This window comes from Neopsephotus bourkii, unplaced genomic scaffold, assembly GCF_033783945.1.
Source record: "Neopsephotus bourkii isolate Nb327-2 ecotype Australia unplaced genomic scaffold, CSIRO-AGI_Nbou_v1 NB_846, whole genome shotgun sequence".
Classification (NCBI taxonomy): domain Eukaryota; kingdom Metazoa; phylum Chordata; class Aves; order Psittaciformes; family Psittacidae; genus Neopsephotus; species Neopsephotus bourkii.
In genome coordinates, this window is record NW_026901342.1 from 1,164,459 (window position 1) to 1,180,427 (window position 15,969).

The following is a 15,969-nucleotide window of genomic DNA, read 5'->3' on the forward strand; positions in this document are numbered from 1 at the left end:
ACTCATAGCAATGTATTAAAACCTTTTCTTCAAAGCAATTTATAATAGCTACAATCTGTAACTATCTGCCCCAGAAGTTGGGGTAAACTGAATTCCTCAAATTCTCCATCAGGTGCCAGTGTCTTGGGTTAACTCAGATGGTCCAAGCATTCATTTTGTTTCTCTGATGCTTGAATTTGTATGAATCTACCCGTTAGGTCTTGACTAATGAATAATGATTTCCAAGGGCAGAACCTTTCTGAAAATGAAAATCTCAAATACATAAGTTAATGACCATCAGTCAGCACGGTGGTGCTCATTGTCACCTGAATAACAGGCTTATCTAGTTCATTTAACCATAATTACACAAAAAACTACTAATGTATTTTTTTTTCTCTGGTCTTTGTTGAATGGGTTTTGCCCATCAGAAAACATGCCAGAAAACATGCACTCATACCAGTTTTGGCTGCCATGCTGAGAACACCAGTCATTACAAGTATCGCTAATGACACCATCTCTATTCTTCATTTTTCTCACCTGAAATCGACTGCAAAGTCAAAAGACCTGCTGCAGAGTTAATGAGCACTATTACATTTGCTCCAATATCAAGAACAAAAGAACTCACAGAGGACTATGGACAGACAGGAAAAAAAACCCATAAAATCTGCTGCCTGACTGAGGTGAAAGGTAAAAAATGCGCCAGTTCTCAGGGAAGTAAGAGTGGGAGGAAAGATGCTGGGAAAGGCACTTAAACCCATTAAAAAGAAGTATAATTCTCAACAGCAATACTCAACTCCTTGTCTGTAATGTCTCTTGACTGGCTAACTGGTAAGCACAAGATAAAATGGAAATAAGCCTCTGCCAAATCTGCACAGCTGTAGGCTCACCTCTGATGATTCATCAGCAGCTCTAGGAACTGCCAACTTTTTCTCTTTTAATTTTAATATAAGATGGATCTAGAAGTGGCAGAGACATCAGTCTACCAGGGGAAAGGAGCCCACAGAACATAAGGAAAGCAGCACACAAGACAATAGTAACTATTTCAGTGCATAGATGCTTGCTTGGATGTTACAGCTTGCATTTACAATGACTAATCAGCAAATCTGAATAAGATACTCAATATAGAAGTGGTAAATTAGCAGTGGCAGAGTACTTCAAATTATGTTTCTCGAAATATACAACATTTTATAACTGGTACCAACTTCCTCAGCTAAAAATAAAACTGTAACAAATTCTGCATTCATCTAAGATTTCCACCAATTTCAGTGAAATTGGGTAGTGCATAAACAGGTGGAGAGTTTGGTCCAAAATATTTCCTCCTAGGGGGGGACAACCTTGTCTGCTCTTTAAAGGGCTTGTTCTTCCCTTTTTTTGCCAGACAGGGAGCAAAACAATACAGAGTTAAGATCACACAATTTCTTTTGGAAGAGTTAATGTACCCAAACTACAAATTCACACAATTTGTATTATACTAACAAAAAGATCTTTTCTTGAAGCCACTGTGAAAGTATTTCAAATAATCAAGAGAAGCCCTACCCCATCAACTATTAACAGTCTCTATGATTGCAAAACTTGAGACAAAACAGTTTATAAAAACATTTCAAATCACCTATTTTCCATAGTGGGTGAAAATGACAAAAAAAGATAGAATCCAATTTCTTTGAATAATGAAACAGTGTTTCATTTAATGTTTGGGTTTTTTTAGCATTTTAATATTTTAAATATTAAGTATATTTACTTATTCAAACTTACTACATTATACTCTTTTGACATGATAAAGAACTACATTTAAATGGTCCCACATGATTTATTTTTTTCTTTTTTAAGGCCTATTTCATGGAAATATGGTCTTTTCATCCTGGGAACAGAAACAAATTTTGAAATACTGCATCTGTGGAAGAGAGAGTTTTTTTCTGACCTTCGCATTAATACAGTGCTTTAAAATACACTTAAAAAAATTGCACTATAAGTGTCAAATAGTGTAATATGAAAACTGAATTACTAAGTAAATGAGTAATTTTAATGTATTCAGAAATCTTACAGAATTTCAGCTAAGAGGTTTAAATTTTAGCTGCTCTAATTCATTTCAAGCATGGCTCTGCTTACCGAGTTTTCAAGTTAGAAAACATCTACTAATTTTCCATAAATTCCATAAATTAATGCTTGATGCTTTTTCAAAGTATTAATTGAAAAAAATATTTTAAAAGTTTGAAGGGCAACTAGAAAGGAATAAAAAACTTACTGAAACTTGCTCCTTTCAAGAGCATGGCATTACCATATGTACCTGAAAACTTGTACTACAATCCGTCTCATGCAAGTAACACCCCATCTTCTTTAGAGTATATAAAAATATCTCCTAGTTTCCCACCACTTTCAAACCTGAGCTTCAAAAAAACACAGGTATCTACTGGACAGCTGATTTTTCTAGTTGCCAACAAGATTAAGCTTAAATGAATCACATTTTGTGACTAAGACCCCTAATATTTTGCTAATCCAAAGCTATCATGTACTCCTTTTACCTGGAAAGTGAGAAAAGCCTCAGAGAGGGAATTGCTAAATTCACAGAAGAACCTGTCTCATTCATCACCTGCTGACAGCATGGAATGAAACAAAAGCTTTGGGTAAATAAAGAATCATATAATGGTATTACTAAGGACTGTATCAAAATGAATTGTTATTACTTACTGAAAGTTATGCTTCATCTTGCCCTCATTCTTTTAGTGCTCTCCTTTGAAATTCACTCCGGTAATGGCAACTCATAATGTTTATGAATGATCATTATTCATGAACAAGTAATATGTACACAGCAACAAATGGAAATGCTTGTTCATGTCTAACCAATGCTATATTTTTCACAGAACAGATGAGAAAGAAACCACTAAATATATTCTAAATATAGTTATTTAGGCATGAAAATTTCTCACAGACATGGTAGTGATATTTATACCTACTATGTTTTCATTACATAATGATATTCAAAGGACTCTAATGCACAGCAAGAGGCACAAAAAAACTGCTATAAAGCTTAATATTTCATTACAATATTGACCATGTTGTATTTGTTTTTGCTAAAACTTTTACGAAGTTTGTTTTTATAAAGGAACTTTCAAGATTTGCATTCACTACTTATGCATGAAACAACATGGCAGAAAGTGCATGTCTGATGACAAAGAAATTACTTACAGGTAGTAAGTGTAGGAGTGATAGCTTCTTCTGCCATGATGGTGGAAGGATTAGGCAGTGGTGGGAAAGATGAAATGGAAGGAAAGAAAAGCCAAATATTAATGTATGAAAAATCAAGATGAAACTGAGACCAGAACTGGTGACACAAATGAAAGGTAGCAAGAATGCATATCTGAGCATATCATGCAGCGTCTGGAACAGACAGATGACATATCCAATCTCCATAAAACATTAAGCAATACAATACATAATGCATGTTCAAATTGAACCAACTTAAAGTAAGCCTACTGTCTAAGTAATGTGATGTATTTAATGCTCATTTATCTCTGCATACAAACACTCCCAACTGAAGTGATAAAACGCTTCCAATTACACCTCAACAGGATTCCACCTGCAGTAATACGATCAGCTCTGGGGCTTGCAGCACATGGAGGTGGACCTGCTCAAGCGACTACAGAGAAGGCCCACAAAGATGATCAGAGGGCTGGAGCACCTCTCGGTGCTGAGAGAGTTGGGCTTGCTCAGCCTGGAGAAGGGAAGACTCTGGGAACACCTAGCACCACATCTTGAGAAGTATGGACCCAGACAGTCTCTCCTGCATCACCTCTTGCACAGCCTGATCCTCTACTCAGACATTCTCTGCATAAGCACAAAGTACAGAAGCCCTCAAGCTACACTGGTCTGCTTTACCTCTCTCTCTCTCTCTCTCACTTACAAGCCCACTACAAGCAGAACTGCAACCCTCCAAAAGGGGCAAGTTCCAACCCAAATGAATTCCATATATTGACTGCAATTAAAAAGAGGCAGGAGATTTTAAAACATATCTGAGCATAATGTCAAGTAGCATTCACATGTTGGTAAGATAAAAGACTGAAAGTAATTTTGTAATTATTACAGCACATACGTACAGCCCTTTGACTACAGAGGAAACATGTAAACAGGCCTTCGAAAGGACTATAACTAACGTTAACTTGCCTCTAGCTACATGCTTCAGGCATCTCTTTGAAAACTAGGCTTTCATCAATTTTTCTCTCTCATCTTCTTTGTGTGAAGATGCTGTTAGAAATATTTCCCAGTTTTTATTCCCATTTTTCTGGTGCAAACAGTATTGCTCAAACACAAGAGGCTAGATACTTAATATTTAATCATGTGGCACATCTGCAAAAAAAGGCACACCTGTTAGGGTTGAGTTTTAAAAGATAACTAAAAACAGAGTAATGGGAAAGATGCAAAACAGTTCTACGCTTCTTCTACCAGCACATATATCCCATTGCCTTCAGTAAGGAGCAAAGAATCAGGTCCTATCAAAGCAGATCAACTTACCTGCTCTATTATCAAGGAGCTATTTTCTGGTTCAGTTGTAATTATATCCCCCCCCCCCCCGCCCGCCCGCCCTTCTTCTCAGAATAACTCGTTCTCTCACTTTCATTTATTATCTCATAATACTGCCAACATTGTTTCTTGCCATATGTTGTCATGACAGAGATTTAATGCAATTAGTATAAATGTTCTCATACTTCTAAAGGATGTGTAATAATGTGAGAAACAACAATAAATACAATTTATCGGTGGAGCATTGCTGGTACTTATATGCAGAATTCTGCCAAGTATGTTATAGAGATAAATAATTCCTTATGAAAAAAATGCTGAAAATCCAGGAGCTTTAATTTGTGTAAATGTCCCATTAAAAAATTGTATGCAATGAGTAAAATTCTCAAGATCCAGTTATTTTTATATTGTTACAGTTGTGAGATTTTCCATATGAAAGTCCTTGAAAAAGAGCACCGTGTTTTTGAACTCTCAAGAATACCTGACACCAAAGAAAAACAGGTAAAAAGAATAAATTAAAATCCTACAGAAACAGTAGGTTTCAGACTTCCAAGTTCTCGGGCCACATGCAAAATCACCATCCATAACTGAAAAAGATCTAACTTTTTAAAGAAATATGGACAAGTTCCGTTTTACTTCATAATGTATTAAAACTTTTTCTCTATGTATGAAATGTCTTTTTCTCTTAAAGGGAGTGACCCAAAAACTTTGGACAATCTTTGCCAAATTTTCTTCTGTGCGTGGCTCTTCAGACACATCCCACTAGAAAGGTTGTCTTATGCCAAGAACTCTTTCTGTGTATAGGGATAATATAAAGCACTTTTATATCCTTCAGGACTGAAGACATAAATAAATTTCGTATCACTTGTACAAGAAGGCCCCACTATGAAATTTATCAAAACCAACCTAACTGGCTGCAGGAGGACTGTACCACTTAAAGTGTGTAATTACTGCAGTGATTTCTTTCATTCTCTCTCTTTTGCAGTTAGCCTAGAGGGAACAAGAGGTTCAGGGGTAGTGCTGGGAGAGTGTACCTTTCCTTTAGACCTGTTATCTCCAATTTCTATCCTAACTGTTTTAAATTGTTGGCAAAGGTGTGTAACTGAACAGCTTGATTTGCAATCAGGGAATGGGGCCAGTGTATTCCCAGACCAGCTCCACTGAGTACAAAAGCCTACCTTATCATTTTGAGAACTAGGGTCTCAGAGTTAAACATATGCCACAATTACACATATCAGAATCTACTGGAAGGCTCAGGCACAGAGATGGCTGAAAACAGAAACTAAAGATAGGCAAAAGAAGCGAACCCTTTCTCATGGAGAAATGCAGTGATCAGAAGAGTTCTAGTCTACAACTGAAGCAGAAGCCAATGTAATAAAATTTTAGTAACTGCTTCCACTGCAGCAGCAAGATGGTAGCACTCAAAGGAACAGCTGCCTCAAAAACATAAATACTATTAAGCAAACCTTGGACCAATAAATCTAATTTCTCGACTTCTGCATATTTTTTAAATTTAGCTGAAATAGAATATATATATATATATAAAGAGAGAGAAAAGAGTAAAGTAGTAAGGTTCTGACTTTTTCCAAGTCTTGATTTAATTCCTATTGCTTTTCCAAAGGTTGTGGGAACATTTTCACCCCCCTATTTTAAGTTGACCAAAAGGTGAACTTACCTGCTGCGTTTTATTTTTTATGTTTTATAAAGTCCTATGCAGGTGTATCAAAGACTGGCAGAGATCAAGGACCTTACCTGACATTTAATATTCAGGATCAGATTCAAAATCCACTTTATTGTGGAGCAATATTGTGGTAACACATGCATTGGATTCCACTGATTTTGTGTGACCTCCTATGGGAGCGATTCAGTACACAGCTGATGAGAGGAAAGCCTACTGGCATTATTCTGACTTCACAGAGAAGAATCACTTCATTGATATGACTATACTGGTATCAGGAACAGCTTGCAGGTTCCTAGTCTACATTACATGACATCTTTATGCAGGAATATGGTTGAATGGATAAAGAAAAGATAAGAACAGAACAGACAAAGAACTCTGAACAGCCAAGTGGTAAGAAAACCAGGAAACCACTAATCACTAATAGTCTTCCACTAGCCTTCCACTCACCCAGGTGACAAGCATACAAATCTGGTTTATTTTAGTCAAAGACTGTGTCCACACACAAAGTGTTTTAGTGTACATGATGCTCCCACCCTCACTAGTGATTCCATACTATACACTGAGGCCACCTAATCTCTTTGTGACCCAATTTATAATATGATTAATTCAGAATACCACTACATAGTGAAATTAATAATAATAATCATGACTACTGATTTGCAAAACTCCTCTACCTACTGTTCTGATAGTTGACCATATCCAAAGCATGTCTGTACTGCACTGAAAGCTCTGCTTTGAAGGTTGGTCTTGTCTATTTGGCTACTGAATTAAGTCAAAGAGGCTGATCTGTGCAAACCTATGGTGCCTGGCATCAACCCTGTAAAGAATGGTTGCTGGGTGAAATTAGGTGCCTATTAAAGGATTATATTGGACAAAGTCATGGTTATCACATACAGTAAATCTGCTTTCCAAATCTCTTGACAACGGAAAGCAATGGTTTGAAATTAATCTAATTAAGCACTGTGAAGCCCCAGAGACAGAATAAATTTAATCTACTGGTGAGACCTGGAGATCAGGTCTACCGTTTTTATGAAAGAATGAGTTCAGTATATGCCTTGGGATATGCCTTGGGACAGAGAAGTGTGAACGGTATAGTACTGTAGCCAACTTCAAGCAAGAAAAGCTTCAGAACATGTAGACCCAGCACAGTGAAACCTTGCACCACAGCCCAGGGAGTCTGCATGTAATAATGGAGAGAGTAAAGTGGCTCCCAGGGGAAAGGTGCCACTGAATTATAAGGTGCTATTTTATTTTTCACTCTGATCTTTACTCCAGTAAAATTCCTGATAAAGTAAATGAAATAAAATGATCAAGTACAGTAGTCAAATGACATGCTAGCTTGGTAAGACTGTTTCACAAAGTAGCACTTAAAGTACCATAAAACTGCAAAACCACTACAGTTATAATAAGCTTGGAGAATGATTTATACATTTTCTTCAAATCCATAATGTATACACCGTAACTGAACCAAGGTGAAACCATAGGGGCTCTCAGCAGCATAGTGAATAAATGCACCAATAACAAACAATTGAATAATTGGTTCATCTTTTGCTTAAGTCATGAGTATAATTGTATTCAGGACCTTCTATGCTACAGCATCTGCTTTAGAGGTCTGGGACACAATATAGCAACCTCCTGAAACACTCATTAAAGTCTAGTCACATAGTGTTACACAGATGAACCATTCTTACTTTTTAATATTCACTTCAACTCGTTTCAGTTTGTTTTGTTCAAGGCTGCAGCATCATTCTGGGATATGTTTAAGTTATTGGTACCATTCTTTTTGTACTATGCAATGAAAATGTTTGCATTTGGTAACAGAGTTCCTGGACTTGTACTTTTAATAGTTTTATCTCTGTCAAAAGCAGATTATTCCAAACCCCAAAGAATCTCACATAATGCACTTTTCTTCTAACAACAGAAATACTATGAATAATAATTACTGTGCTGTGGTAGACAGAAGGAATCGAGTATTCTTCTGCATTAACATGCAAACACGTAGGATGTGAGCCTTCCTGCATCTAACAATTAGATTATCAAAGAGCTGTTCCCTAGAGAATGAAGCAGGAGCTGGTATAGCATCCATTTCGCCAGAGACCCTGACACCTTATTTACTGTGAAACTTTTTGGATCATTTTAAAATGCTTTCCCTTCAAGATTAAGAAGAACTTGTCTCCCTCAGGTGAATATATTCTACCTCTGATGCAAATACTTAAGGAGAGGCTCAGAGCTGGAAGAGAGAGAGGGATGAATCCTGGCCAGGAATTATGAGAAGGGTTGGCCAGACAATATGAGAAGCCTTCCTTCCTCTCTTCACAAGTGCTGTGTCTGGCCCTAGGGAGGAGTTTGGGAGTTCAACTGTTAAAATCGAAGGTATGAATGATGCAAGAAATCAGAAGTGGGAAGAAAAAAGTACTGCAAAGTCAGAACAGATTTTAACTCGCCTACACTGTACTTTATTGGGAAAATTTGGTTACTGGGTCAATTTCATTGCCGCGGTCAGACTAACCCTGGGGCTTAAGACTCAATCTCTTCTCTATGGTAGCTTTTGACTGTTTTACCTGCCTCTTGTCATGACCTATTCCTCAGCTCTGGCCACAGATCACCTTTCTCTGCAAAGAGCCCTTCTATCTCATGGCCCAGCTTCTTTCTTCAAGGAGAGTGAAAAGCAGGTACTTTTGTTGCCTGCCCGGAGGCACTGTCAGGCAGCTGCCTCCTTAGCTGTGCACCTCCTCTGTTCAAATTTCAGGCATCTCAAGGGTTTGGACTACCCCAGACCTGCCAAACTAGTTAACATACAGTTAAATCACATTTTGTTGGGATGAGCAAAATCAGACTGAGACTGCTAACAAAGGAAGAATAGGGGATAATACAGAGCACATAGCAAAGAGGTGAGGGGTTAAGGGACAGTAAGGCAGACATGGAAGGAGAATTTGTGACTCAGGCCCTTTACACAGCCCTCACACATTCCCAAAACCTATCTCTACAGCTGCTCAGGATACAACTAGAAAACTTAAGTCTATTTGCTAATTAATTTCTTCCAATCTAGACTTAGCTCCTATGATCACATGGATTTTCTTCTTACCCAGGCCACCTCCCTAGCTATGAGGTATTTTTCCCTTTATTATTTTTCCTTTTACACTGTTGAGAAAGGCAATAGGTTTAGAAGCGTTACACTTCTAATGTTGTACTAGTTTTCAAATGTTATTCAAAACAAAACAATCTCAGTCCATGTGTGCGTTGAACCAGCATTTGGAATTAGTCAGTAGCCTTGTAAAGTTCTCGTATTTTTTTTCAGGGAATGACATTTATGCAGAAAATAGAGACCCCATTCTTAGCACAAATTACCTTAGAACTAGTTCCGGTTTGATTGAGGATTTCTTTTACATTCACGAATGAAACTATATCTAATATTCTGGTGAACAGAGTGGAGATTCACACTTTTAGGACAGAGATACTGTTCTATTATTAGAGTCCATCATGCAGTACTAATGCATAAAGTGCTAGAACCATTAACCTTTGGCTGTTTTTCTTCTATAACAAAGCCACAAACATTAATTCACAGAAAATGCGGTGGGATGAAACAGATACTGTGGTTTTGTGAAAACCCAACAGAGCTTTGGGGTGGGAGGGAACAGTACTTCCTAAACTCTCTGGCAAAGGCCATGGAGGTGGCTGGGTACTTTTGCCAATATCAAACTGAGAACTGCTGTAGGAGATGCTGTGATATGAATACATACATAGAAAACATCTACTAATTGCTCACCTCTTCTTCATTACCAGCACGACCCCCAGAAAAATAATGACGAACAGCAAGATGCCAGCAATCACTCCAGCAATTTTAACGGTATGGTCAGTCTGCTTCTCAGGCTCTGGATCTGGTTTTCGAGTGGCAGCCCCTATGGAATCAGTCAAAGAAAAAAGGAGATAGAAAAAGAATAAGGATGTTATTCTTTCAATGTTTATCATTTAACCTACTGATGTCATTAGACTTATCCAGGGCCAACACATATCAGTGCCTGGTCTTTTAAGAAAAAAATGCTGCTTCTGTATGCATTGATAAGAATATAATTCTTCATATTGTTCCATTACATTTTGCAAGAGCACAACACAGGTGGGATACCTCTGCCAGCCCTGAACCTTTTATAAGAGCCTCTTCACAGATTCACAAATTTCTGTATTTTTATTATCTGTGCTGGCTCTGCTTTCTTTCTGCCATTCAGAAACTTGCTAACAACACAATAACCAGCCTAAGCCTTTATCCAAATTTGATTTGCTGGAACATTCTCCTCAATTATTTTTCATAAATGAAGCTGTAATTCCATAACATATTAGCTTAAACACCTGGAAAAGTGAGATAAGCTCATTTTCCATGCATTTTACCCACAATTGTTTTTTACACAATAGACTTTTTTTTTTTTTGCCTTTGGAATTCTAAATCTAGGTCACATCTGGTAGGCAAAAAGACTCCTTCTAAGCAATTTATTCACAAAGTGGGAAGCAGCTGATGATCACACCACTGGCACCTACATTTAATATCTGTTTAAATGAGATAACCAGTGCCTTACAGCAGCTACTGTCTTAGCTCTTCCAGCTTCTCCATTTAAAAAAATAACATCGTTTGTACTGTTTGCTGTATAATGTGATGGAACATCAAATCCACGTCTGATGAAATATCCATTTCCTCCTCTAAATGAGTTCAGGATGAAAAATGTTAAGGAAGCAACATTAAATTCACTAAACCGATTTTATTTTTTTATGACTTCCATTTTTTTTAAAAATCGAAATGTGACAGCATTCATTATTTGAGGCACCATGTCATGTGGACATAGGGATTATGGATCACTTTCCTGCTACAGCTATTTTGGAAAAGGAGAAGGAAGAGTAAAGCCTAAGTGTAGTGTAATATTTCAAGAACGCATTCTACTTTCATTGTCTGGGTTTCACAGATGACTTTGATACCACCAATTATATTTTACTCGTTTCTTCACTTCCTTTTCTTGGAAAGTGCATTGGGTTTGCATGGCAAGGTTTTAGTAGTGGGAGGGAATACAGGGATGGCTTCTGTAAGAAGCTGCCAGAAGCTTCCCCTGTGTCTGATAGGGCCAACGCCAGATGGCTCCAAGATGGACCAAACGCTGGCAAGGATGAGCCCATCAGCAACGGTGGCAGCACCTCTGTGATAACAGAGTTAAGAATGAGGAGGAAAAATCCAGTGCAACTGCAGCCAGGAGAGGGGATTGAGAATATGTGAGAAGAACAGCCCTGCAGACAGCAAGGCCAGTGCAGGAGGGGAGGAGGTGCTCCAGGTGCTGCAGCAGAGATTCCCCTGCAGCCCGTGGTGCAGACCATGGTGAGGCAGGCTGTGCCCCTGCAGCCCATGGAGATCTGCAGTGGAGCAGATCTCCACCTGCAGTGCATGGAGGACTCCACAGCAGAGCAGGGGGATGCCTGAAGGAGGCTATGGCCCCGTGGGAAGCCCACACTGGGGCAGGGTCCTGGCAGATCTGTGGCCCTGTGGACAGAGGAGCCCACGCTGGAGCATGTTTGTTGCAGGACTTGTGACCCCACAGGGGACCCACGCTGGAGCGGTCTGTTCCTGAAGGGCTGCACCCCACAGAAGGGTTCCTATACTGAAGCAGGGGAAGAGTATGAGAAGTCCTCCCCTGAAGAGGAAGGTGCGACAGAGACAAGTGATAAACTGACCACAACCCTCATTCCCCCTCCCTTTGCATCACTGGAGGGGAGGAGGTAGAGAATTTGAGAGTGAAATTAGGCTTGTGAAGAAGTATTTTTAAGATTTGGTTTTATTTCTCATTATTTTACTCTGATTTGATTAGTAATGAATTAATTTCCCCAAGTCAAGCCTGTTTTGCCGTAACAGTAACTGGTGAGTGATCTCTCCCGGTCCTCATCTTGAACCACAAGCTTTTTGTTATTTTTTTTTCTCCCATCTGTCTGAGGAGGGCAGTGATAGGGTGGCTTTCCTGGGCACCTGAGGTCCAGCCAGGGTCAACCCATTACAGAGGGCAAGCAAAACAGTGATCAGTTTACATGCAGAGATATTTTCTGAAAAGTCCAATGAAAGCATTTCCAATGTTACAATCTGTTGTAACCAGTTCTAAGATGTGAGTACTTCTGAGTACCCACAGTTACACTTTTGTGTAACTACATCTTCAAAACTCCTTACAAGGAGGAATGCCAGGAAAACCTGGCAATTTGTCTTGCTGCCAGAAAAGGTAATAACCTTAAATCAAAATGTATCTAGAGCTAACTGCAGGAACCAGGTTCTTTGGAAAATTCTGGCCATGGTATTTTGTGTGAGTGCTAAGTCAGAGCAGATGGTCTGCTTCTGGTCTCTGTACCCAGTCCCACCAGAGTATTAGTTCAACAGCAATACACTGTATTGTTTATATACAACACGATTCTGAATTAGTAAAATTCTCACTTCGTACAAGTAAAGGTAACAGAATCTACCTTTTCTTCAATGCAGATGCATAAAATCCTTTTATAAACAGTTCTATTTTTATTTTCCTTGTGTCATATATAAATAATTTTGTTAAACTGTACTGCTGTAATCTGCATGGCACTCAAATTGTAGCAGATATTCAGAAGACATCTAGAGTGTGCAAAAGGCAGCTGTTGAATTAAACTTGGCAAACAGGAAACAGTGAATCAAGTATGTTACACATAGCAAGACATGACAAGAACTTCACAGTCCTCTTTTTTATCTAAAATCCAGGCAAGGAAAAATGCAAAGTCAACAACAGGCAGTATCTTTCTAGATGTAATTTCTAAGACTGGTTCCTTCCAAAGTCTAGTCTTCATTATCTCTCTCAGGGTATCTCACTTTCCTGGAATACTCATTGGCAATTCTTTAAATCAAATTCTGCCTCATGGTTTTATTCCTTTAGTTAAGACTCCGAGTGCTAGTTTTGGGATCATGGATACTAAACATTAACAGTAAGTGAAGGCAGCCTTGCTACATTTTCACACGCAACTCTCAACTACCCAATGTGTTTTATCTGTCAAGTCTGCCTTTGACAGCACAGGGTCCTCACTTCAGTGGAACCACTGAGCGTTACACTAGGTAGAGGAGACAATATTGAAATTGTTATCAGAGCATACACACTTTCTCTGTGTCATGGAGCACAACTTATATGAAATGCCTTCAATGACACAAAGTATTACTCTCTTGGGAGTCATGGACAAGCTGGGGAATCCATCACTACAGCAAATTCTCCAAAGACAGCCTACACAAGAAGAGATATAGAGCCTAACATAATGACTCTGAACTCACCATATTGCATTATCTACTGATTATTGAAGTGAGGGATCATCTCAGATTGTCTAAGAAAAGTACATGTAATGCCACCCTGATTTAAAAATAGAACAAAGCTTCCCACTATGATGGACTCAGCCTAACTCGTAACAGATCATCTTAAACTGGAAACGTGATGTTTGACATGCCTTTTAAAAACTCCTGTCATTAATTGTTATAAAAACCCCAATACTGGCATTACCTCAATTCTCTTTTAGTTCCATTCAGCATCTCATTCATTCCCTGACTGACTGGGGCAACTTTCTTGGTATCACTGGATTTAAAAATCCATTTGGGTAAATGAACTAAATTTGCCACCTTTCACCTTTCTTGAGCATCCCTTCAGCCTTTCAATGTTATAAATTCTGGATCAACTTTCTTAATTGTATTGAATACTGTTTATTCCTTTAACATACTTCTGGTTTTGTACAACAGGATTTGTAAAAATTGTTGTGTTCCACTCCTTTCCTTACACCCCTTTGCATTCTGTTTGGTTTTCTTTTGACATCATATGGACACTGAACCGGTCACTGGTGCACTGTTCACAGTGAAAACTGCATCCCTTTCTTCAATGCAGTGTTCAGTTATAAAACTTGTATGAGTTAAAAGTAATTCAATTTTAAAGTAATTCAAACTTACTTCTGCTGAACACTACACAGCATTTATCAAGAATTTGAGTTGAAACTGCCTCTTTATTCAGTTTGCTTTTTGTTCTGCTGAAATCCTTCAGAGTCCAGTTTGAGTTCTGGTAACCCACATCAGTTAGCATCATGCTCAAGAGTTGCTGCTTCAACACTCACTCTTCCATGTTATTTAACAAACATACTGTACAGCATATAATATTAAACTCTGAAGTGCATTTGCGATGATAAAAGCTGGCAGTTTACTTTTCTGTAGTTTCTGTCTAAAAGGTAGATTTTGGTCCAGAGTAATATTTGACTCTCACACCATAATTACTTCTTAACTCACTTTTAACCTATAGCTACACAGGCAATTGCACTGGCACCATGGAGAGAAAGGTGAACCACATGGAAGGGGATTGAAGCAGCTAGGGCAGTAGTTCCAAAATTTGTTTTGTCACTGATAAACTTCAGTGTCAATCTGTGTTTTTAGTGTTGTTTGTATGTCTTCAAGGAAGATTTAAAAAAAATATCTCAAATGTCTACAAAAATGATGCCATGGTTTCACTTTTACTCTGCTGTACTGACACAACTGAAACAGTTAAGTGAACTGTAATCTTTATTTACAGAAATAATGTTAACTGTACACTATTATTTGGAGTAACAATATTAACATACATATATTTGTATATATATGTATGTATATGTATCTATATGTACATACTTACATAGTTAACATAAATGTTAACTGCAGAAGGCACAAGACCATATTGGCTGGGGCTTTGAGCAACCTAGTCTAGTGGAAGGTGTCCCTGGCTATGGCACAGGGGTTGGAACGTGATTATCTTTAAGGATCCTTCCAAACCAAACCATTCCATGATTCTGTGATTCTATTGTATCATGATATTATAGTCCTGGTGTTTTGTTCTCTTTATTATTGTTTCAACAAGTGTGTCTGACATAGCAATTTTTTATTTCCTTGATCACCCTAGTGCCTTTAACCATATATAACTGCAAGACTAGTGGAGTTCTGTATCTCCATTAAAACACCTAGTTTTAATTAGAACAATGCATATTGTTGCCAGCAGCTGAGCTAAGTCTACTGTCCTTGTAACACTGGATGTAATTACTTACTTTGGGGGGTTTTGGTTCTATCCTTGCACACAAGAAACCTGAGTTCAAACCTTGCACAATAACTTCACTTCTGTTTTCTTACTGAGACTGTCGGGGTTAGTGTAGTTAGAAGAGTCAATGTCAAGCTGACACATACACTGTGGTCCACCTCTAAAAAGACAATAGGTCAACAAAGGGAGTGAGCACTGGACAGCTCAAGGTTGCTACTTAGCAAATTAAAGGACAAGGAAATGCTTCCTGCCAGTTTAAAAAGGATTAAGGTGCTGACTTTGAAAAGTCCTTACTTGATGAGAACTAGAGTGCTTCCTGCCAGAAGTGAAAAACAGAGATATACTTATAGGTAAACCCCAAGGTGCCACAAAACCCAGTGAAGTATTTCAACAGTCTTTCTGCACCGAACAGAGTGGAAGACAGTAACATTGTTTGGCTCCATATCCTTAGTTATTTACTTTTCTAATTAATCTCAGTGACTTAAATTTCCCTCTTTCTTATTTATTGCCCATTCTTTGTGGCTTTCCCTACAGCAGCCTTTTAAATCTGAAGGGTTTCTTTTGCCTTTTTTTCTTTTTTTTTTTTTTTTCCCCTTCACTTTGAAAAAAATGGTATTCAGATGGCCTGATTAATGATTTTCTCTCATGGGTCCCATTTTGTTCAGTACTTCGCAAGATCCAGGGCTAATATTTTTAAGTAGTATCCACGAACCACCTAAGGATTTTATTTCA

General features: G+C 38.2%; 1 protein-coding gene across 12 annotated transcripts in view; it reads right to left on the reverse strand.

The window, feature by feature from the left end:
* The window catches only part of PTPRM (protein tyrosine phosphatase receptor type M), a 464,510-nt gene that overhangs the window by 146,580 nt on the left and 301,961 nt on the right, over positions 1–15,969 (reverse strand). For 6 of the 12 annotated variants that reach the window (XM_061356322.1, XM_061356324.1, XM_061356318.1 and 3 more), the window contains 2 exons: positions 9,939–10,071; positions 3,163–3,192 (listed from right to left, as the gene is read on the reverse strand). In XM_061356322.1, coding sequence (XP_061212306.1) covers positions 3,163–3,192; positions 9,939–10,071 — 163 coding nt within the window. The remainder of the gene's footprint in view (positions 1–3,162; positions 3,193–9,938; positions 10,072–15,969) is intronic. The other 6 variants (XM_061356320.1, XM_061356317.1, XM_061356327.1 and 3 more) reach the window with 1 other exon arrangement.